The sequence below is a fragment of the Jaculus jaculus genome, chromosome 17 (assembly GCF_020740685.1).
Source record: "Jaculus jaculus isolate mJacJac1 chromosome 17, mJacJac1.mat.Y.cur, whole genome shotgun sequence".
In the NCBI taxonomy this organism is placed as follows: domain Eukaryota; kingdom Metazoa; phylum Chordata; class Mammalia; order Rodentia; family Dipodidae; genus Jaculus; species Jaculus jaculus.
Window position 1 is genome coordinate 16287240 of NC_059118.1, and position 23188 is coordinate 16310427.

Below are 23188 nucleotides of genomic sequence, written 5' to 3' on the forward strand. Positions count from 1 at the left end.
TGGCAGGACATGGTGGCACACACATTTTATCCCAACATTTGGGAGGCTGAGGTAGGAATAAGAACCTGTTTCATAATGAGAAAAGGTCATACCTGGCTGGCCCTTCTGCTCTTTCCCCACCAGACTCTGGACTCCCGGGTGGCTTCAGTCTGGGGCCCAAAACTGTTTTAAGTTCCAGCCCACTGCCAGGCTTCCTTGGCCAGTCATACACACAGCCAAGGGTGTTTCATCATGGTCATGTGCTGAGCTCAGTTGCACTGAAGATTGTGCTCAACATGAATCAAGCATAAGTGATAGCAGCTGGCTACGTGGTCAAGCGGACATGACTGCCGCGGAGCCAGGGCCCAGGATCCCATTCCAGTTTTGACACAAGCAGCGGCTATGTGACTGTGAGAGAATCAGTTTAACCCCAGGGAATCTCCACATAGAAGTAAAGATCCGCGGAATACAACCAAGGAAAAAGGCCCTCTGTGGCTTTTTTGTTGTTGTTGTTGTTGTTGCTGTTTGTTTGGTTGTTTTTTTAAAAGTCACTCTAATAACCATGATACAGGCAATAAAAAGAGTTTAAATCTCAATGCTGAATTGAGACGTTTATTCTGTGTTTACAACATTTTGTTTATTTATTTGAGAGAAAAGAAAAAAAAAATATATATATATATAGAGAGAGAGAGAGAGAGAGAGAATGGGTGCACCAGGGCCTCCAGCCACTACAAACGAAATCCAGCCTCATGTGCCACCTGGTGCATCTGAGTTACATGGTCCTGGGCAATTGAACCTGGGTCCTTTGGCTTTGCAGGCAAGCGCCTTAACTGTAAGCCATCTCCCCAGCCCTAATATCTTATTTTTACTTATGTGAGAGAAAGGGAAAGAGGCAGAAAGACAGAATGAGAATGGGTATGGCAGGGACTCCAGCTGCTGTAAAAAAATTCTAAACATATGTCACCTTGTGCACCTAGCTTACATGGGGTCCTGGGAAATTGAACCTGGGTCCTTTGGCTTTGCAGGCAAGCACCTTAACCATGAAGCCTTCTCTCCAGCCCTATACACACCTTTTTTAAGAGTTTATTTTTCTTTTTTGAGGTTTTTTTTTATAAAACAAAATCCTAAATTAATTTTTAACAATATAATATACACAAAACAAAATGAATATTGTTAATCATGTATAATATATTGAATAGATTACTCATGAATAATATATATTGTGTATATTATTCATGATTTGGTTCTTTGCTAGCTTCTAAGGCAGGTTTTGTTTTATTTTTTCCAAGGTAGGATCTCATCTAGCCAAGGCTGACCTGGAACTCTGTAGCTCCAGGCTGGCCTTGAACTCACAACAGTCCTATCTCTGCTTCCCAAGTGCTCTGTGTGTGCTGTTTTAAGGAATGCATCACCACACCAGGTTGGAGGCAGTTTTTTTTGTTTGTTTGGATTTTGTTTTTGAAGTAGGGTCTCAGTCTAGGCTACCCTGTAATTATCTAGTAGTCTCAGGCTGGCCTCCTGCTCTCAGCAACCCTACCTCTGCCTCCCAAATGCTGGGATTAAAGACACGCACCACCACATTTGGCTCAGCATCCAGTTTTATGTTATGTGGTACCAGGGAGTCAAATTCAGAGCTCTGGAACACTAGCCAAGCATTCTAACAACTGAATGATATCCCAGCTCCAAAATCTTAAAAGTGAACACCACTATTGAAATTCCTCAGTATGTTGCAAAAGTTTTATTTTTTCAATTATTTTAAAAAGTCATCATGGAGGGCTGGAGATATGGCTTAGCAGTTAAGGCATTTGCCTGCAAAACCTAAGGATCCGGGTTCAATTCTCCAGGACCCACGTAAGCCAGATGCACAAGGGGGCGCATGCATCTGGAGTTTGTTTGCAGTGGCTGGAGGCCTTGGCATGCCCATTCTCTCTCTCCCTCCCTCTTTCTCTGTCTCAAATAAATAAATAAAATATTTTTTAAAAAGTCATCATGTGGCAGTGACTTTGGGATGACTCAGAAAGTATCATGGTGCTGGAAAGAAGTGACCAGAGTGCTCAGGACTGCAGTATCTCTATCATACCTTCCAAGGTTCAGGGTCTAATAGGGAAGAGGTGGAGGAAAGAATGTAAGAGCCAAAGAAAGGGTAGGAATTCTTACAATGTGTTCCCTGCAGACACAAAATGGCCTGGATATCCATGACCTCACACTGCCTGACACTACCTATACAAGACCATCATACGAGGAGGAAAAGATCATGACATCAAAATAAAAGAGAGACTGATTGAGAGGGGGAGGGGATATGATGGAGAATGGAGTTTCAAAGGGGAAAGCGGGGAGAGGGAGGGTGTTACCATGGAATATTTTTTATAATCATGGAAGTTGTTAATAAAAATTTGAAAAAAAAAAAAAGTCATCATGGAGCCCAGTGTGGTGATGCACACCTTTAACCCCAGCACTAGGGAGGCAGAGATAGGAGGATTACCTTGAGTTCAAGACCACCCTGAAACTATATAGTGAATTCCAGGTCAGCCTGGGCTAGAGTGAGACCCTACCTGGGGGGAGGGGGAGTCACCATGGAGCCAGGTGTGGTTGCCTTTACTCCCAGCACCCAGCACTCAGCACTGAGAAGTAGACAACCAGCCTGGGGATACAGCGTGAGTTCAGGTCAGTCTGGCCTAAAGTGTGACCCTATCTTAAAAATAAACAAGCCAATAAATAAACAAATAAACAAGACAAAGCCAGGCGTGATGGCACACGCCTTTAATCCCAGCACTCGGGAGGCAGAGGTAGGCTGTGACTTCCAAGTCAGCCAGGACCACAGTGAGACCCTACCTGGAAAAACTAAAAAGACAAACAAAAGGCATAGTGGCATATTTTACAAGTAAAAACAATGTGACTTACTTTTTTTTTTAGGTGTCCCCTCCAAGGTGACCATGATTAAGGGGCTGAGTGGAACCAATGCTGGAATAAGAGCTCTCCTCTCTCTCACCCTTGCAAACTTCAAAGGAGATAGAGGCACCAGGCTTCACCAGGCCTACAACAAGAAACTTTCTGGATCTCATCAAAGCCATATGAAAGGCCTGGCACCATGCCTTTAATGACTAGGACTCGGATGTACCAGCCCGGCCACGGAACCAGAAGTGGAAGATGAGGAATATGCCTCTGGTCTCCACGAACATGGTGACCTGGGGCAGGTGGTTTTGGAATTGGGCCTATTACCTGAGCCTGCTCTAAGCCGTGGCTGTGCTTAACCCGTTTCTAGACTTCAAGGGAGATGAGATGAAGTGACAGCCCACAGAGACAAACACACTTCATTCTGGCCATTGCGACCCCCTTTGGATCTGAAACGTTGGACCATCTAAAATGGGCAGCAGAGCCGGGCGTGGTGGTGCACGCCTTTAATCCCAGCACTCAGGAGGCAGAGGTAGAGGATCGCCGTGAGTTTGAGGCCACCCTAATACTCCATAGTGAGTTCCAGGTCAGCCTGGGCTAGAGTGAGACCCTACCTTGAAAAACCAAAAAATTAAAAATAAAATGGGCAGTGAGGATGCTAAAGTATATAGTTACATGGGAGGCTCTAAAGAACTCCTTCCACTGGGGTTCATGATCCAGTAGAGGCAGAGTGTGGATTCCTCACTGTGTTTCCTGAACAAGGGAGGGAGCAAAGGCACACACACCGTCACACCACCATTCAACCCAACCTGGTCATGGGGAGCTGCCAGGCCAGCCTGACACACTACCACAAAGATACGAAGACTGTTTCCATTCGGATGCTTTATGCTTTATGTTCCATATCCAAAAACAGTTCAAAGTAGTGTTAGCTGCTTCTAAACCAGCTCACAGAATAGCAGGAGACATTCCTTTGGCAAAAAAGGACACATTCTTGTCCTGTATCTTGTACTGGTAAATGAGGCTCCGGTCCCGCTGAGCTGTGGGCTGTGATGGTTTCCTCCAGAGAATCCTCAGCTGCAGAAAAGGAAAAGAATCAAAGAGGAACAGCCGCCCCAAGTATCCGTTCCATGGCAAAGCCCACGGGGCCCTCTCTGTGACTCAACTGAGGCACCTAAGAGATCTCAGTCAAGTGTGCCACATAGCAAAGGGACCAACTTCTAAAATAAACTTAGAGCGCATGCCTTTAATTCCAGCACTGAGGAGGCAGAGGTAGGAGGATCACCATGAGTTTAAGGCCACCCTGAGACCACATATTGAATTCCAGGTCAGCCTGAGCTAGAGTGAAACCGTACCTCAAAAACCCAACAACAAAAAATAAAATAAAAGAAACTTAGGGATTGGAGAGATGGCTTAGCAGTTAAGTGCTTGCCTATAAAGCCTAAGGACCCCAGTTCGAGGCTCGATTCCCCAGGTCCCACGTAAGCCAGATGCACAAGGTGGCGCATGAGTCTGGAGTTCATTTGCAATGGCTGGAGGCCCTGGTGTGCCCATTCTCTGTCACTCTCAAATAAATCAATAAAAATAAACAATTTTTAAAAATTATTTATTTGAGAGAGCAAGAGAGGTAAAGAAGCAGACAGACAGAGAGAATGGGCACGCCAGGGCTTCCAGAAACTGCAAACGAACTCTAGATGCATGCGCCACCTTGTGTATTTGGCTTACATGGGTCCTGGGGAATCAAACCAAGGTCCTTTGGCTTTGCAGGCAAATGCCTTAACAGCTAAGCCATCTCTCCAGCCCTAAAAAAATTTAAGAAATAAATAAATAAATAAATTTAGTACCAGCTAACTAAAAGTAAAGGTCTGGCCAGGTGTGGTGGCACACGCCTTCAACCCCAGCACTTGGGAGTCAGAGGTAGGAGGATCACTGTGAGTTCAAGGCCACCCTGAGACTACATAGTGAGTTCCAGGTCAGCCTGGGTTAGAGGGAGACCCTACCTTGAAAAACCATTCTCGCAGAGGTAGGGGGATTGCCATGAGTTTGAGGCCACCCTGTGATTACATAGTCAGCCTGGGCTAGAAGGAGACCCTACCTCAAAAAAAAAAAATATTCTCTCTCTCTGCCTGCCTGTTTCTCTTTCCGTCTGTCACTCTCAAATACATAAATAAAAATAAACAAAATTTTAAAAAAGTAAAGGTCTGCCCCTCTATCACAGTGGCCATATTTGCTTACTCATTATTTAAAAAGGGAGAGGAGGGCTGGAGAGATGACTTGACTTAGTGGTTAAGGCACTTGCCTGTGAAGCCTGAGGACCCAGATTCAATTCCCTAGTACCCACATAAGGCAGATGTACAAGGTGGCGCACGTGTCTGGAGTTTCTTTGCAGTGGCTAGAGACCCTGGTGTGCCAATTCTCTCTCTCTCCTGTCTCTCAAATAAAAAAAATTTTTTTTAAAGGGGGACAGGAGCCAGGTATGGTGGTATACACTTTTAATCCCAACAGTGAATTCCTGGTCAGTCTCGGCTAGAATGAAACCCTATCTCGAAAAACCAGAAAAAAAAAAATTAAAAAAGAAAAGAAAAAAGAGCAGGCTGAAGAGATGTCTCAGTGGTTAAAGTGTGCTTCCTGCACAAGCATAAAGACCTGAGGGGGCTTGAAACTGAGTTCCAATCTCCAGATCCCATGTAAACAGCGGATTATAGCCATGATCGCCTCTAACCCCAGTCCCACAAAGAGGAGCAGAGACCAGGGGATCATCCAGGCTCACCCCAAAAAAAAAAAAAAAAAAATTAGCAAGATCTTGTATCAGCTCAATTATTTTTATTATATTGAGATTTTTATTGTTGTTTTGGTTTTTGTGGGTGCTTTCTGCAGCAGGGTCTCCCTGTATCCCTAGGCTGACCTCAAACTCACTAGGTCGATGAGGATGACCCTAGAACTCCTCGTCCTCCTGCCTGCACCTCCGGGTGCTGGGGTGACAGGCATGTGTGCTCGATTATCTGGCTTCGTGGACTGACGATCAAAGGCTTCGTGCATGCTAGGTGAGCGTGCTGCAAAAGGAGCGCCAGCCCGAGCCCCCGAGCCTTTCTCAAAGGAACTGTGCTGAGCAGAGGATGCAGACGCTATCTCAGCACCACCGGGCAGTTCCGCCGTGGGTTGGCAGCGTGGCCGTATTGCACCAGGACCCCCGTGGGAAGCAAGCCGAACACCATCTGGCACAGGGCTCCGGGCTGCATTCAAAGCTCCCGAGGCCGCCCTGCCGCCCCGTGTCCCTACCTGCCCGTGCACATCCTTGCAGAAGCCCGTGGTCAGACCCTCAGCCCGCAGGACCAGGTGGCTCTGGTGGCTGAGGCCATTCAGCAGGACGTCGTTCTCCTCATCTTCGGCATCCCCGCTGTCGTGCACGAGGGCTACCACGTTTCCCTGTTTCAGACACAGAAGTCCTTGGTCGGGGAGCGCTCCATTTTCCGTGTCTCTGCACCTCATCTTTCACAGATCGCCCTCCCTCAGGCTGCTGTTAGGATAGCCATTTCATGGGAGAGACCCCCTCCTAGGCTCCAGGACCCTAATTCAAAGCAGCTACTGGATACTTTGGCCAGCAAGTCTAACCTGAACTTTTAGCCCAATTCATTTAGTCTTTTTCTTTTTTGAGGATGAAGAGAAGAGGAGGGGAGTTTCAAGGGAGGGTCTCACTCTAGCCCAGGCTGACCTAGAATTCACTATGTAGTCTCAGGGTAGCCTCAAACTCACAGCAATTCTCCTGCCTACTACCTCTGCCTCCCAAGTACTAGGAATTAAAGGTGTGCACCACCATGCCTGGCTTCCAATTGCTTTTTCTTTCTTCTTCTTCTTCGAGGTAGGGCCTCACTGTAGTTCAGGCTGACCTGGAATTCTCAGGGTGGCCTTGAACTCATGGTAATCCTCCCACTTCTACCTCCCAAGTGCTGGGATTAAAGGTGTGCACCACCATGCCAAGTCCAATTACTTTTGATAAAGCTAGCAATAGTAGCTTACTGCTTTCAAGTCAGAGATTTCAATTTGCAGGGCTGGAGAGATGGTTTAGCATTTAAGGTGCTTGGCTGCAAAGTCTAAGGACCCAGGTTCGATTCCACAGTACCCACGTGAGCCAGATGCACAAGGTGGCACATGCATCTGGAGTTCATTTGCAGTGGCTAGGCACACTGGCGCATCCATTCTCTATCTGCCTCTTTCTGTCTCTCTCTCAAATAAATAAAATAATTTTTTTTGAGGAAGAGTTCTACTCTAGCTCAGGCTGACCTGGAATTCACTATGTAGTCTCAGGGTGGTCTTGAACTCACAGCGATCCTCCTACCTCTGCCTCCAGAATGCTGGGATTAAAGGCGTGCGCCACCATGCCCGGCTAAAATAAAGTATTTTTAAAAAGAAAAAGAAAAAGAAATTTCAGGCTGGAGAGATGGCTTTGCATTTAAGGCACTTGCCTGCAAAGCCAAAGGACCTAGGTATTGATTCCCCAGGACCCACATAAGCCAAATGCACAGGTGGTACACATGTCTGGAGTTCATTTCTAGCAACTGGAGACCCTGGAGCACCCATTCTCATTCACTTTCTCTCTCTTCCCTCCCTCTCACTCTGCCTCTTTCAAATCAATAAATAAAAAAAATTTTTTTAAAAAAAGAAATTTCAATTTGCCATGCAACAAATTCTGTCTCAAAAGTTAGAAAAAGAAAAGTGAGGCTAGAGATGCCTTAGTGGTTAAGCGCTTGCCTGTGAAGCCGAAGGACCCCGGTTCAAGGCTCTACTACCCAGGACCCACATTAGCCAGATGCACAAGGGGGTGCACACATCTGGAGTTCGTTTGCAGAGGCTGAAGGCCCTGGCACGCCCATTTTCTCTCTGTCTATCTCTCTTCTCGATCTCTTTCTCTCTGTGTGCTTGCAAATAAAATAAAAAATATTAATAAAAAGAAAAGTGAGAGTTTCAGGAAACAGATATCATACTTCAGTGGTTTCAGGGGTACAGTATTTGCCTGGCATGTTTGAGGATCTAGATTTGATCTTCAGCACCGCAAAAAAGGGGTGGGAGCCAGGCGTGGTGGCAGACACCTTTAATTCCAGCACTCATGAGGCAGAGGTAGGAGGATTGCTGTGACTTCGAGGCCACCATGAGAATACAGAGTGAATTCCGGGTCACCCTACCTAGGAAAAAAAAAAGGGAAGGCTGGAGAGATGGCTTAGCAGTTAAGCGCTTGCCTATGAAGCCTAAGGACCCCAGTTCGAGGCTCAATTCTCCAGGACTCACGTTAGCCAGATGCACAAGGGGGCGCATGCGTCTGGAGTTCGTTTAGTGTCTGGGGGCTCTGGCGTGCCCATTCTCTCCCCCCCCCCCTCTCTATCTGCCTCTTTCTTGATCTGTCACTCTCAAATAAATAAATAAAAATAAACAAAAAATTAGAAAAACAAAAAAGGGAAGCCGGGCGTAGTGGTGCACACCTTTAATCCCAGCACTCAGGAGGCAGAGATAGAAAGACTACTGAGAGTTCAAGGCCACCCTGAAACTACAGAGTGAATTCCAGGTTGGCCTTGACCAAAGTGAGGCCCTACCTCGAAAAAAAAGAAAAGAAGGGGGGGGCTGGAAAGATGGGTTAGTGGTTAAGGCAATTGCTTTCGAAGCCTAAGGAGGCAGAGGAAGGAAGGACTGCCAGGAGTTCAAGGCCACCCTGAGAATACAGAGTGAATTCCAGGTCAGCCTAGGCTAGAGTGAGACTCTACCTTGGAAAAAAAATAAAATAAACGGGAAAAAAATCAGATCTATGTATTCACTCTCTATTTAGTTTGTTTGAGACACGGTCTTGGTGTATAGCCAAGGCTGGCCTGCAACTTGCCTTACAGCCAGGCTGGCCTCTGACTTGTGGTCCTGTTGCTTGAGCGTCCTGAGTGCTAGGATTAAAGCATGCACCACCACACCCTTGTTATCCTTTGGAATAACAAAGTACATGTGTACCACTGAAGGGACAAAGAAGCATCAAAGAGTGCGGGTGACAGGTTACTGGGAACGCAAAGGATGGCGCAGGAAAACAAACCACACACCAACTCAAACACCTGAATAGACACTCCAAGAACATGCAACAGAGGAAAAATACTCTTTTTGCTAAAATCCTAAACCCTCTTTATAGCGTTCCTTTTTTCCCTATTTCTCTAGTTATTTGTTTATTTTATGTTTAAAATATTTTTATTGGGCTGGGCGTGGTGGCACAAACCTTTAATCCCAGCACTTGGGAGGCAAAGGTAGGAGGATTGCCTTGAGTTTGAGGCCACCCTGAGACTACAGAGTGAATTCCAGGTCATCCTGGGGTAAAGTGACATCCAACCTCAAAAAACAAACAAACAAGCCGGGCGTGGTGGCGCATGCCTTTAATCCCAGCACTAGGGAAGCAGAGGTAGGAGGATTGCCATGAGTTCGAGGCCACCCTGAGACTCCATAGTGAATTCCAGGTCAGCCTGGGCTAGAGTGAGACCCTACCTCGAAAAACCAAAAAAAAAAAAAAAAAAAAAAACAGCTGGAGAGATGGCTTAGTGGTTAAGTGCTTGCCTGTGAAGCCTAAAGACCCTGGTTCGAGGCTCCATTCCCCAGGACCCACATACGCCAAGATGTACAAGGTGGCACATGCGTCTGGAGTTCATTTACAGCAGCTGAAAGCCCTGGTGTGTCCAATCTCAACCACCCCCCGCCTACTTACCCTTTTTTTTTCTCTCTCAAATAAATAAAATGAATAAATAAATTAAAATTATAAATTATTTTTATTTATTTGAGAGCAAGAGAGAGAGAGAGAGAGAGAATATGGGCACACTTAGGCTCCTGCCCTACAAATGAACTACAGACACATGTGCCACTTTATGGGTCTGGCTTTACATGGGCACTGGGGAATTGAACCCAGGCCATCAGGCTTTGCAAGCCAGTGCCTTTAACCATGGAGCCATCTTCCCAGCCCTGTTTTGCATTTTTTTTTTGTTTTCAAGGGTCTTTCTCTAGCCCAGGCTGACCTGGACATCATTATGTAGTCTCAGGCTGGCCTCAAACTCACTGTGATCCTCAAGAAAGGCATATGCCACCACGCCCTCAAAAAAAAGTTGGAAAAAAAAAAAAAGGTGGCACACGCCTATAATCCCAGCACTCAGAAGGCAGAGGTAAGAGGATCGCTGTGAGTTCGGGGCCACTCAGACTACAGAGTGAATTCCAAGTCAGCCTGGAAAGAAAAGAAATGGGCTGGAGGGATGGCTCAGTAGTGAAGGTCTTGGCCTGTAAAGCCTAAGACCCAGGTTCAATTCCCCAGTACGCACGTAAGCTAGATACACAAGCTGGCACATAAGTCTGAAGCACGTTTGCAGTGGCAGGAGGCCTTGGTGCACCCATTCTCTCTCTCTCTGCCTCTTTCTCTCTTTCAAATGTGTGTGTGTGTGTGTGTGTGTGTGTGTGTGTGTGCATTTTTTTTTTTTTTTTTTGGCCAGGAGTGGTGGTATAGTTCAGGAGGCAGAGGTTGGAGGATTGCTGTGTGTTCGAGGCCACCCTGAGACTACATAGCGAATTCCAGCTCAGCCTAAGCCAGAGCAAGACCCTCAGAAAACCGAAAAACAACAAAACCATAAAGTCGTACAGCCATTATCAACTGATCTTCCAGACACACTAAGGACCTACAGAGCACACAGCTAGGACTCCAGCAGCGCCACACACAGTGATGGCCATCCTTTAATTTTGAGGGCTTTCAGCAATGCCAAGTTGGGGAGAGCAGGACGGGTGAACCAAAGGCCTTCTGAGCCTTGCAGAGGAAAGCCAAACTCTCAGCAAACAGAAGGCATGACAAGCCAACAAGTCTGGCCCTGTAGGGGCTCTTAGGGACCACAAGTAGGAGCAGCAAGAGAAAGCTCCCATACCTTCAATTCCCAGCACACAGTAGCTCTGCAGTACTGCATGAAGTCCAGTATGGCCACTGTCCCCAGGCCCAGGCTCAGAAGCACACTGAGGTTGTCCACCAGCAGCACTGGGAATTTCCACGTCATCTCCCCACTGTCCACGGGCTTCAGGGCATCAAGCACAAATTCATAGAGCGGCTGTAGGTTCCCAGCACCGGCCTCCCTGGGAACACAGAACAAAAGTTATCAAAACTCACTCTCAGGGCTGAAGAGATGGCTTAGCGGTTAAGGTGTTTGCCTGCAAAGCCAAAAGATTCTGGTTAAATTCACCAGGGCACGTAAGCCAGACACACAAAGGGGCACATGTATCTGGAGTTCATTTTCAGTGGCTAGAGGCTCTGGTGTGCCCATTCTCTCTCTCTCTCTCTCTCTTTCTTTCTCTCTTTCTTTCTTTCTTTCTTTCTTTCTTTCTTTCTTTCTTTGTCTCTCTCTCTCTCTTGCACACACGCTTGCTCTCTACCTCTTTCTCTCTCAAATAAATAAATAAATAATTTTTTAAAAGAATTTAAAAAAATTATATATATAAAAAACCCTCACTATACAAATGGGGTGGGGTTTTTGTTTTGTTTGCAGTAGGGTCTCACTATGTAGCCAATGCTAACTTAGAACTCATTATCATCCTGCCTCTGGCTCCCAAGCTCTGGGATCACAGGCATGCACCATCACGCACAGATGGACAAACAGTACCAGGAAAGGTGTAGGGCTGGCAAAGAACTATATGATGATAGCCTTTGGCAAACTGGAAAAGAAAAGCCATGCAAGCTGGGCATGATGGCTCCTGTCTATAATCCCAGCACTCTGTAGGATCGCCACAAGTTTGAGGCCAGCTTGGGCTACAGAGTGAGTTCCAGGCCAGCCTAGGAGCACAGTGAGACCTTGATGTGGTTTGAATGTAAAATGTCCCTCACAGGCTCCTATGTTTGAATACTTGGTCCCCAGCTGGTGGACCTGTTTGGGAAAGTTGTGGAACCTTAAGAGGGAGGCAGAGCCTTGCTGGAAGAAGTGGGTCACCTGAGCTAGGCCTTTGGGTTTTATAGCCTTTTATTTGTTTGTTTGTTTTTGGTTTTGTGAGAGAGGGTCTCACTCTAGCCCAGGCTGACTTGGAATTCACTATATAGTCTCAGGGTGGCCTCAAACTCGGCAATCCTCCTACCTCTGCCTCCTGAGTGTGAGACTGAAAGTGTGCATCACCACGCCTGGCTCTCTACTTTCTTTTCATTCGCTGCTTCCTGACTCTGGCAGCAATGTGACCAGTGGTCCTCACAGCCACGTTTTCCCTGCCAAGATGGAATGTATTCCCTCAAGCTATAAGTCAGAATAAACCTTTGCTTTCCTTAAATTCCTTCTGATCAATTATTTGTTCCCAGCAATAAGAAAAGGACCCAGGTTCGATTCTCCAGATCCCATGCAAGTCTGATGTACATGGTAACACATACATCTGGAATTTGTTTGCAGTGGCTAGAGGCCCTGATACGCCCATCCTCTCTTTCTCTCTACCTCTCTCTCCCTAATAAATAAAAAATATATTTTTTTAAAAAAGTAGAAATAGCCAGGTGTGGTGGCACACACCTTTAATCCCAGCACTCAGGAGGCAGAGGTAGGAGGATCACCATGACTTCAAGGCCACCCTGAGACTACATAGTGAATTCCAGGTCAACCTGAGCCTGAGTGAGACCCTACCTAGAAAAACAAAACAACAAGAAAAAAAAGTAGAAATAAGGCTGGGCATGGTGGCATACACCTTTAATCCCAGCACTCGAGAGGCAGAGGTAGGAGAATCGCCATGAGTTCGAGGCCACCCTGAGACTACATGGTAAATTCCAGGTCAGCCTGGGCTACAGTGAGACCCTACCTCACACACATACACACACACACACACACACACACACACAAATGTAGAAATAGCTGGGCGTGGTAGCACACACCTTTAATCCCTAGCACTTCGGAGACAGAGATAGGAAGATTGTTGTGAGTTTGAGGGCACCCTGAGACTATGTAGTGAATTCTATTTCAACCTGGGCTGGTGAGATCTTACCTCACAAAAACAAAACAAGGGCTGGAGGGATGGCTTAGCAGTTAAGGCTTTTGCCTGCAAAGCCAAAGGACCCAGGTTTGATTCCCCAGTACCCATGTAAGCTAGATGTACAAAGTGGCACATGCATCTGGAGCTCATTTGCAGTGGTTGGAAATGCTGGAGCATCCATTCTCTCCCTTTCTCTGTCTGTCTCTCTCTAATAAATAAATCAATCAATTAAAAGAAAAAAACCCTTTCATCAGGGGCTAGAGAGATGGCTTTGTGGTTAAGGTGCTTGCCTGCAAATCCAAAGGATCCCAGTTTAATTCTCCAGGACCCACGTAAGCCAGATGCACGAGGGGGCGCATGCATATGGAGTTCGTTTGCAGTGGCTAGAGGCCCTAGCGTACCCATTCCCCCCCTCCCCCATCTCCGCCTCTTTCTCTCTCTCTCAAATAAATAAAATATATCTTTAAAAATCAGATCTTTGGTTTCTAGCAAGTGCAAAATTAAAAATAAACAAGTAAAAGTAGAGGTGGAGATATGGTTAAGGTGCTTGCCTGTGAAGCCTAATGACCGAGGTTCAATTCCCCAGCACCCACATAAGTCAGATGCACAAGGTGGAGCATGTACCTGGAGTTCATTTGCAATGACTGGAGGTCTTGGCCCTCCCATTCTCTATCTATCTGCCTTATCCTCTCCTTCTCTCTCATGAATTTAAAAAAAAAAAAAAATTAGCCGGGCGTGGTGGCGCACACCTTTAATCCCAGCACTCAGGAGGCAGAGGTAGGAGAATCGCCGAGAGTTCGAGGCTACCCTGAGAATACATAGTGAATTCCAGGTCAGCCTGAGCTAGAGTGAGACCCTACCTTAGAAAAAAAAAATTAATATTGCTGAAGACTCCACATACTTGGGCTTCAAGGCCACTGAGAAATCCTGCTGGAACTGAGCGGATAACCTCCTCCATGTAGACCAGCTGACAGAAAGCTAGAAGAAGCCATTCTGCATGTAGTTCAATGGGCGAGAGAGAAATCACCAGTGAAGATACTCAACAGTGGACACTGTAAGCCTTATATTTGGCCAGCCAAGTCAAATGAGCCAACAGCTGCAATAGTGGCACGTCTCTCATGGTGGAAACCAAATGCCCTCTAAAAACAAAAAAAAACAAAAAAAAAAAAAAAAATCATAAAATATTAGAAAAAAAGCCAGGCGTGGTGGCGGCACACACCTTTAATCCCAGCACTCGGGAGGCACAGGTAGGAGGACTGCCATGAGTTCAAGGCCACCCTGAGATGACAGAGTTAATTCCAGGTCAGCCTGGACCAGAGTGAGACCCTACCTCAAAAACAAAACAAAACAAAACAAAAAACAAAATGCCCTCTAATTGGACTGGAGGCCTGCTCCATGGGAGGGAATACATCCCAGATACTGAAAACCTAAAACAGGGGTAATCATGAGCCCTAGGGGTGTAACATCTGCTGCTGTCCGGCTAAATGTATATACTATGTTCATCAAACAAACAGCAAACACTTCTCTTAATGTTCATACCCATATATACATATATATATGTATATATATTTAATATATGTAAAGTGTATGTTTTTTTAATTTTTATTTATTTATTTGAGAGCAACAGACGGACAAAGAGGCAGATAGAGAGAGAAAGAGAATGGGCACACCAGGGCTTCCAGCCACTGCAAACAAACTCCCGACGCGTGAGCCCCCTTGTGCATCTGGCTAACACAGGTCCTGGGGAATCAAGCCTTGAACCGGGGTCCTTAGTCTTCACAGGCAAACGCTTAACCGCTAAGCCATCTCTCCAGCCCCATACCCTCTCACTTTTGGTTAGAGAATCTTCTCTTTTCAGATGGCAGTGACCTTGGAATGACCCAGAAGGCATCACAGTGCTGGAAAGAAGTGACAAAAGTGCTCAGTACTGCAATATCTCTATCACACCTTCCAAGGCTCAGAGTCTCTTGCAAAAGAGGTAACGGAAAGAATGTAAGAGCCAAAGGAAGGGTAGGACTCCTTACAACATGCTCCCCCCAGACACAAAATGACCTGGATATCGATGACCTCGCAGTGACTGATACTACCTACACAAGACCATCATAAGAGGAGGAAAAGATGATGCCATCAAAATAAAAGAGAGATTGATTGAGAGGGGGAGAGGATATGATGGAGAACAGAGTTTCAAAGGGTAAAGTGGGGGGAGGAAGGGCATTACCATGGGATATATTTTATAGTCATGGAAGTTATTAATAAAAAAAAATTTTGAAAAGAAAAAATAAATAAATAAAGTGAAAGAATTCCTAAAAAAAAAATTAAGTAAAAATAAAACTAGACCTAGTTGCATATATCTTTAATGCCAGCACTCAAGAGACTGAGGTAGGAGGATTACCATGAGTTTGAGGCTCATGGCATTTTTATGAAAATAAAAAAAAGTAAGCCAGGCATGGTGCCACACAACTTTAATCCCAGCATTCAGCACTCCAGAGGCAGAGGTAGTAGGATCGCTGTGAGTTCAAGGCTACCCTGAGACTAGATGTTGAATTCCAGATCAGCCTGGGCTAGAGAGAGACCCTACCTTGAAAAATCAAAACATAAAGGGGGTGGGGACAAAAAAAAAAAGCAAAGGTGGAGATGCTTAGGCTCTGAGTCATGGTTAGAAACACAGCAAAGCAGCAAGATTACTTAGTGGTTAAGGCGCTGGCCTATGAATCCTAAGGATTCAGTTTCCCAGAACCCACGGAAGTCAGATGCAACACCTGTGACTGGAGTTTGTTTGCATTGGCTGGAGGCCCTGTAGCATCCATTCTCCACCTCCCTCAGATAAAGCAGCAGAGCATTTCATTCTGCCATTCTCCCAGCTAATGATGCTTCCAACAGCTTTGACAATGACACCCCTAGCCCCATGACAAGAACCATGGGCTTTGCACTAATGCTGAAACACCAGGTGAAATGTCTGGCCCCTAAAGCTGCTTCCGCCTTCCCACGGTAGAAGGAATCCCACAGTAACCCTTGTCTGGACCCTCCTGGCAGCAGTGCAATTCTCACCTGAGAAACTGTAGGGGGTGTGACGCCTCCTGATCCTGGAAGAAGATGTCCAATGCAGACTTGAGACCCTCCAAGAACACGAGCTGCCCACGTTCCCGCGCTGCGGTCAGGCTGACCCCCTGAAGGTGACAAAGAAGGGAGCGTGTTTTGTAGGAGAGCCCATCAGAGGAGCTAGATGCTCACTCCTAAGATGATACAACGCACATGACTAACCCTGCTAACGCACACCTGAACACTCCCTTTCTGTTTCCACACATCTCTATTTATTCTGGGTTTTTTGTTGTTGTTGTTGTTTTCGAGGTAGGGTCTCGCTCTAGCCCAGGCCAATCTGGAATTCACTTGGTAGTCTCAGGGTGGCCTCAAACTCAGGCAATCCTCCTACCTGTGCCTCCCAAGTGCTGGGGTTAAAGGCGTGCACTACCATGCCTGGCTCCTGTTTTTATTTTTAAATTATTTATTTATTTATTTGAGAGACAGACAGAAAGAGGAGTGTGGGCATACCAGGGCCTCCTGCCACTGTGAACAAACTCCAGACACGAGTATGTGTCTAGCTTTATGTGGGTACCGGAGAATTAAATATAAGCCATCAAGCTTTGCAAGCAAGCATCTTTAACCACTGAACCATCTCTCCAGCACCTATGTTAAGTTCTCTATATCCCAGCTTTGGCCCATACTCACACATGCATGACAGAAACTCTCAGAGGTACGACCACAGAGGACTGAAATACTCACCAGCTTCTGTCCCACAATGTTGTAGTGGCTGAAGGACTGGACAAGTGCCACAAAGCAGACTTTACAATTAGCTAGAAATAGATAAGTAAATAAATATGTTTTAAATAAATCCTCTGGTTATAATATGTCTTACATACTGTATTCCTCTGGAAACAAGCACTGAGGCCTGTGTGTCCTGGCATGCTGAATTTCACTCTAAGATGCACTTGATAGCAGAGGTAAGAGGATCACCGTGAGCTCGAGGCAAGCCTGGGACTACAGAGAGGGTTCCAGGTCAGCCTACCTTGAAAAAAGCCAAAGAAGGGCCGGGCTTCGTTTTGTTTTTTGTGTTTTGAGTTAGGGTCTCACTCTGGCCTAGAATTGTAGGCTGACATGGAATTCACTATGTAGTCTCAGGGTGGCCTCGAACTCATGACGATCCTCTTACCTCAGCCTCCCAAATGCTGGGATTAAAGGCATGTGTCACCACGCCCAACTTTCTTTTTATTATTATTTTAATTTATTTATTTGAGAGAGAGAGGCAGATAGAGAATGGGAGCACCAGGGTCTCCAGCTGCTACAAACGACTCGAGACACATTTGTCACTTTGTGCATCTGGCTTATGTGGGTACTAAGGAATTAAACCTAGGTTCTTTGGCTTTATAGGCAAGTGCTTTAATCATTAAGTCATCTCTCCAGTCCCTAAGTTTCTTTATTATAGTATCAGTGAATACCATACCTTTGAGGTAGAAGGAGAGGAAGTGATGCACAAGGAAACTGCCATCAGTATTGGTATCACAGAGTAGAGTCAACTTCCCCTGGAAGTTAAGAGGAACACAAAGTAAATTAGACTCCCTGGAAAGAGATCACCTCCAAGACAAAAATCAAGTCATTATGTAATCTCTACATGTAAAGAGAAATTAACCATATATATATATATATATATATATATATATATACACACACACACACACACACACATACATACATACATATACATATATATATGTGTATATATATATATGGTTATACATACAATATAATACATATATATATGTGTGTGTGTGTATACATATATATATGCATATATATATATATATATATATACACACAATAAATTTACTCAAAAATTTAAAAAATCAAAATTATGGAGGGAAAGTCAATAATTAAAAGTTATGTCGGGATGGAGAGATGGCTTAGCGGTTAAGCGCCTTGCCTGTGAAGCCTAAGGACCCCGGTTCAAGGCTCAGTTTCCCAGGTCCCACGTTAGCCAGATGCACAAGGGGGCGCACGCGTCTGGAGTTCGTTTGCAGAGGCTGGAAGCCCTGGCGCACCCATTCTCTCTCTCTCCCTCTATCTGTCTTTCTCTCTGTGTCTGTCGCTCTCAAATAAAAAAAAAAATTTAATTAAAAAGAAAGTTATATCTAGGGCTGGAGAAATGGCTTAGTGGTTAGGCGCTTGCCTGTGAAGCCTAAAGACTCTGGTTTGAGGCTCAATTCCCCAGGACCCACATTAGCCAGATGCACAAGGGGGTGCACGCGTCTGGAGTTCGTTTGCAGAGGCTGGAAGCCCTGGCGCGCCCATTCTCTCTCTATCTCTCTAACTGCCTCTTTCTCTGTCATTCTCAAATAAATAAATAAATTTTAAAAATCTGAGAATGCAAGCTTGCTTCTCTTTAAAAAAAAAGTTATGTCTATTATTAGTCATGATGGGCAAGTTGTTTTTTTAATGTATTTGTGTGTGCAGATGTGTGTGTATGATATGTGTACAGGCAGGCATGTATCATGGCACATGTGTGAAGGTCCTTCCACCGTCTTTTGAGACAATGTCTTTGTCACTGCTGCTGGCTGCTTTGCTTGTGAGCTTCCATATTCTCGTGGCTCACCTCCCATCGCCAAAGGCATGGTGGTATTACAAACATGTATACCAGTTTTCATGGGCATTAAGGAGGACGGGACTCAGGTAAGCAGGCTTGCAAGTAAGCGCCTTTTAACTACTGACCCGTCTCAACAGCCTCAGCTTTTACTTTCTGAAGTTAAAAAAAAAAAAGGAAGAAAAAAGTGAACCCCTCCCCTTTAATCCCAGTTTAATCCGGTGCCAAGGTATTAGAATGGCGGAGTCTGAGGCCAGCCTGGAGGTACAGAGTGAACGCTACATCAGCCTGGACTAGAGTGAGACCCTACTTGGGGTGGAAGGAGGCAGAACAAACAAAAAAATTCCCCGTGTGTGGTGGTGCATACCTTTAATGCCAGCATTTGGGAGGCACAGGTAGGACTGCTGTGAGTTCAAGGCCAACCTGGGACTACATAGTGAATACTAAATCAGTGAGACCTACTCCTTATAGAAACTCAAGGACTCCGGGCTGGAGAAACAGAGGTAGGAGGATCACTGTGGGTTCAAGGTCACCCTGGAGGAAAAAAAAAACGAACTGGGCATGGTGGTGCGCACTTTTAACCCCAGCGAACTGGAGGCAGAGGTAGTATTGCTGCGAATTCGAGACCATCCTGAGACTACAGAGACTGAATTCCAGCTCAGCCTCAGCTAGGCTGAGCTAGATTGTGACTTTGCGGTGCAATGGAGGAGTTGAGGAAATGATCGGGCCAAGTGCCGAAGGCTGACTTAGTGCAACGAGATGTTGGCCCTGTGAAGCTTTAAACAGCTTTTATTTTAGTTTTTTAAGTTTTTATCTATTTGAGAAAAAGAGGCAGATAGAGAATGGGCGCACTAGGGGCTCCAGCCACTGCAGAAAAACTTCAGACGCTTGTGCCACCGTGTGCATCTGGTTTATGTGGGTTCCTAAGAATCGAACCTGGAACTCACTATGTAATCTCAGGGTGGCCTCCAACTCCCAGAGATCCTCCTATCTCTGCCTCCCTGCCTCCCGAGGGCTAAGATTAAAGGCGTGCGCCACCACGACCGGCTGGTCCTGCAGACTTTTAAGGGCTAAGGGCCCCGGCGAACAAGCAAGACTCCAGAAACCCACGCTCCGGAGTCCTAACCCTCCACGACCAACCCTGGGGCAAGCCTCCCCCGGACTACAACTCCCAGAAGCCCAAGGCCTTAGCGGCCGTCCTGCCTTTTCCCACAGGGTCTTGCGCGCTGTATTCCCGGATGCACTCTTCCGCCACGCCCCCAGCACGCACCTCCTTCCGGGTCGCGCGACATCTTACCTGCTCCGCCCTGTCAGGGCTGGTGTTGAGGAGGTTATTGAGTTCCGGGAACATTCCGAGCTCCGGGACGAGAAGCTTGCGGTGCTGCGAAAACCGCGGAGGCTGAAGGGCAACACACATACGCACGCGCACACGAGCACGCTCTCTCGCGATAGTGCGCACGCGCGAAGATACTCTGGAGCTTGCCACAGCCAATCAGGGCGGTCGTCTTGGTGGGGCCGCTTCCGGCGCATGCGCATCAGCTTGTCTACGGTAGCGGGTGATGGGACGCAGGCGTGAAGTCCTGTGTGCTTCGGTGTCGGCCCCATTCGCCAGTCTGGGTGCAGATGCCCGTTTTGCCAGACCCTTTCCTCAAGGCCTGGTGAAAGCGGGTCTCGCCGGGAGTGGTGGCGCACGCTTTTAATCCCAGCATTTGGGAGGCAGAGGTAGGAGGATCACCTGAGTTCGAGGTCAGCCTGAGAAGACTACAATAGTGAATTCCAGGTCAGCCTGGGCTACAGTGAGAACCTACCTCGAATAAAAACAAAAATAAGCAAGTCTCCCTTACACCCACTTCCTCCGCAGCCCTGGATCTTGGTCCCGCCACATATGGTGGAGAGCATGTGATGTGATCTGATGTGTGGAATAAGAGGTGCGAAGATTCCTGACCTGAAGAAAACGGAAACAAAACATGAGTGCTGGAGAGAGGGCTCAGCGGTTAAGGCGCTTGCCTGCAAATCCTAAACAGCCGGGTTCCATTCCCAAAGTACCCCACATAAAGCCAGCTGCACAAAGTGGAATATGCATCTGGAGTTCACTTGCAGTAGCCAGAGGCCCTAGTGGGCCCACTCTCTGTCTCTTTGCTTGCAAATAAAAAAAATATTTTAAGAAAATATGCAGGGATTACATTTTGAAAGGTTCTAAGTGAAGGACTCAGGAACCAGAGGGATGCCATGACAGGCTTCAGAGTCACCAGTAGGTATAAGTTTCTGTTTCCCTGCAAGGTTTAAATAAGAATTTAACAGTTACTGAAAAAAAGACTACGAACTGTTTATGCCATACATTTCTATGGTCATAAGATAAGTTGCTTAGTTCCTCAAACATACATAGCCAATCACAATAAAGGTTACCTAATCTGCTTGAAATCCCCCCCTAGCCTCCCTACCCACCAGCTTTGCCCACCAGCATCCTAAGCCTATTAGAAAAATATAAGTGCAGTTATTGCTTAAATCTACCAATCATATAACCATTCCCCTACTTCTTTGTTCAAGTCCCTATTAAAAAAAAAAGGGGGGGGCTGGAGAGATGGCTTAGTGGTTAAGCGCTTGCCTGTGAAGCCTAAGGACCCCGGTTCGAGGCTCAGTTCCCCAGGTCCCACGTTAGCCAGATGCACAAGGGGGCGCACGTGTCTGGAGTTCGTTTGCAGTGGCTGGAAGCCCTGGCGCGCCCATTCTCTCTCTCTCTCTCCATCTGTCTTTCTCTCTATGTCTGTCGCTCTCAAATAAATAAATAAAAAATGAACAAAAAAAAATTTAAAAAAAAAAAAACCTGCCCATGCTGCTCAGGGCTCTGTACGGATCCATTGCGCTGGTGAAGTCAAGAGTCCGAATTCAAGCCCAAAATAAAGCTCCTTGCCTTTGCATATGTGTTTGGTTCTCCTTGGTGGTCACTGGGGGCGCTGAGAACTGGACACAGCACTAAGGAGAAAATCAAAAGCCAAAGGACTAGTAACTCATTGTTAAAGAACTTACTTTGAGCCTGGCATGGTGGTGCATGCCTTTAATTCCAGCGCTTGGGAGACAGGTAGGAGAATTGCTGTGAGTTTAAGGCCACCCTGAGACTGCATAGTGAACTCCAGGTCAGCCTGGGCTAGAGTGAGACCCTACCTCGAAAAAACAAAAATAAATAAATAGATAAATGAACTCCATTCTGTGGAAGTACCACAGAGAAAAGCAAGAGCCAGATAAGGTACAGGAGTGGGTTGTAGAGGTCAGTGTGATTGAAATACATCCTCTGCAGGGTCCTTTGCAAGAAAGTCTTACTGGAAAGAACCTTTTGCCAGATGTTCAGCACGTTTTTAAGTCACTGATCTTTTTTTTTTTTTTTTTGAGAGAGAACACATGCACCAGTGTGCATTTTACTTTTATTACATGGGTACTGTGGAACTGAACCGGGTCAGCAGGGTTTGCAAACAAGTGCCTTTAACCTCTTGTTTTTATTTTATTTATTTTTTTATTTTTTTATTTTTTGGTTTATTTTTATTTATTTATTTGAGAGCAACAGACAGAGAACGAGGCAGAGAGAGAGAGAGAGTGAGAGAGAGAGAGAGGGAGAATGGGCGCGCCAGGGCTACCAGCCACTGCAAACGAACTCCAGACGCGTGCGCCCCCTTGTGCATCTGGCTAATGTGGGACCTGGGGAACCGAGCCTCGAACCGGGGTCCTTAGGCTTCACAGGCAAGCGCTTAACCGCTAAGCCATCTCTCCAGCCCAGTCACTGATCTTTTTCAAGTCTGGCTTAGATATCACTTTATCTTGAGACATTCCTTGAGCATACTATTGAAGTTGCATATAATTTTGTTCTAACCCAGTGAGTCTCATGAGAGACAAATTTGTTATATATCTATAGATAGATATAGATATATAATATGTATTTGCAAGAGGGAGAAAAAATGGGTCCACCAAGGTCTCTTGCCACTGCAAGCAAATTCCAGACACATGTACCATACTGTGCATCTGGCTTTACATGGGTACTGAAGAATTGAACCTGAGGCTGGAGATCTCTTTGTTTAACAGTTAAGATGCTCGCGCCTGTGAAGCCTAAGGACTCGTTCAAATCTCCCAGGTCCCACATAAGCCAGACTCAGTGATGCAAGCTCACAATGTCACACATGCACAAAAGGGGACACACACAGCTGGAGTTTGATCCCAGTGGCTGGAGGCCCTGGCATGCCAATTTTCTCTCTCTCTAAAAAAAGAAAAGGAGGCCAGTGTTGGGTTCCCCCCCCAAAAAAAAGTCAAACCCACACTGTTAAAGTGTCTTTAACTGCAGGGCCTGGTGTCACAATTGCTGTGTGTTTGAGACTCACAACAGTCTCAGACCAGTCTGAGACTACATTGTGAATTTCAGGTCAGCCTGGGCTAAGGCGAGACCCTACCTCAAGAAAGAAAAATGGGCTGGAGAGATGGCTTAGTGGTTAACCGCTTGCCTGTGAAGCTTAAGGGCCCCAGTTCAAGGTGGAGGCTCAATTCCCCCGGACCCACATAAGCCAGATGCACAAGATGGTACATGCATCTGGAGTTTATTTGCAGTGACTGGAGGCCCTGGCACACCCATTCTCGTCTGTCTCTCCCTGTCTCTCTCTCTCTCTCCCTCTTTGTATGTCTGTCAGTCTCAAATAAAAAGAAAGAAAGACAGACAGACAAACAGGTAACTTC

At 46.2% G+C, this 23188-nt stretch overlaps 1 protein-coding gene across 1 annotated transcript; it reads right to left on the minus strand.

Annotated features, from left to right (window-relative positions):
* Nucleotides 1-3738: 3738 nt before the first annotated feature.
* Elp6 (elongator acetyltransferase complex subunit 6) lies at nucleotides 3739-19962 on the minus strand. Its single transcript, XM_045136477.1, has 7 exons — nucleotides 19773-19962; nucleotides 17342-17420; nucleotides 16624-16694; nucleotides 15892-16010; nucleotides 10782-10983; nucleotides 6148-6294; nucleotides 3739-3945 (listed from the first exon to the last, which is right to left on the minus strand). Exons 1-7 carry the CDS (start codon nucleotides 19890-19892, stop codon nucleotides 3817-3819), a joined length of 867 nt encoding a protein of 288 aa, XP_044992412.1. The 5' UTR covers nucleotides 19893-19962; the 3' UTR covers nucleotides 3739-3816.
* Between the last annotated feature and the right edge of the window lie 3226 nt (nucleotides 19963-23188).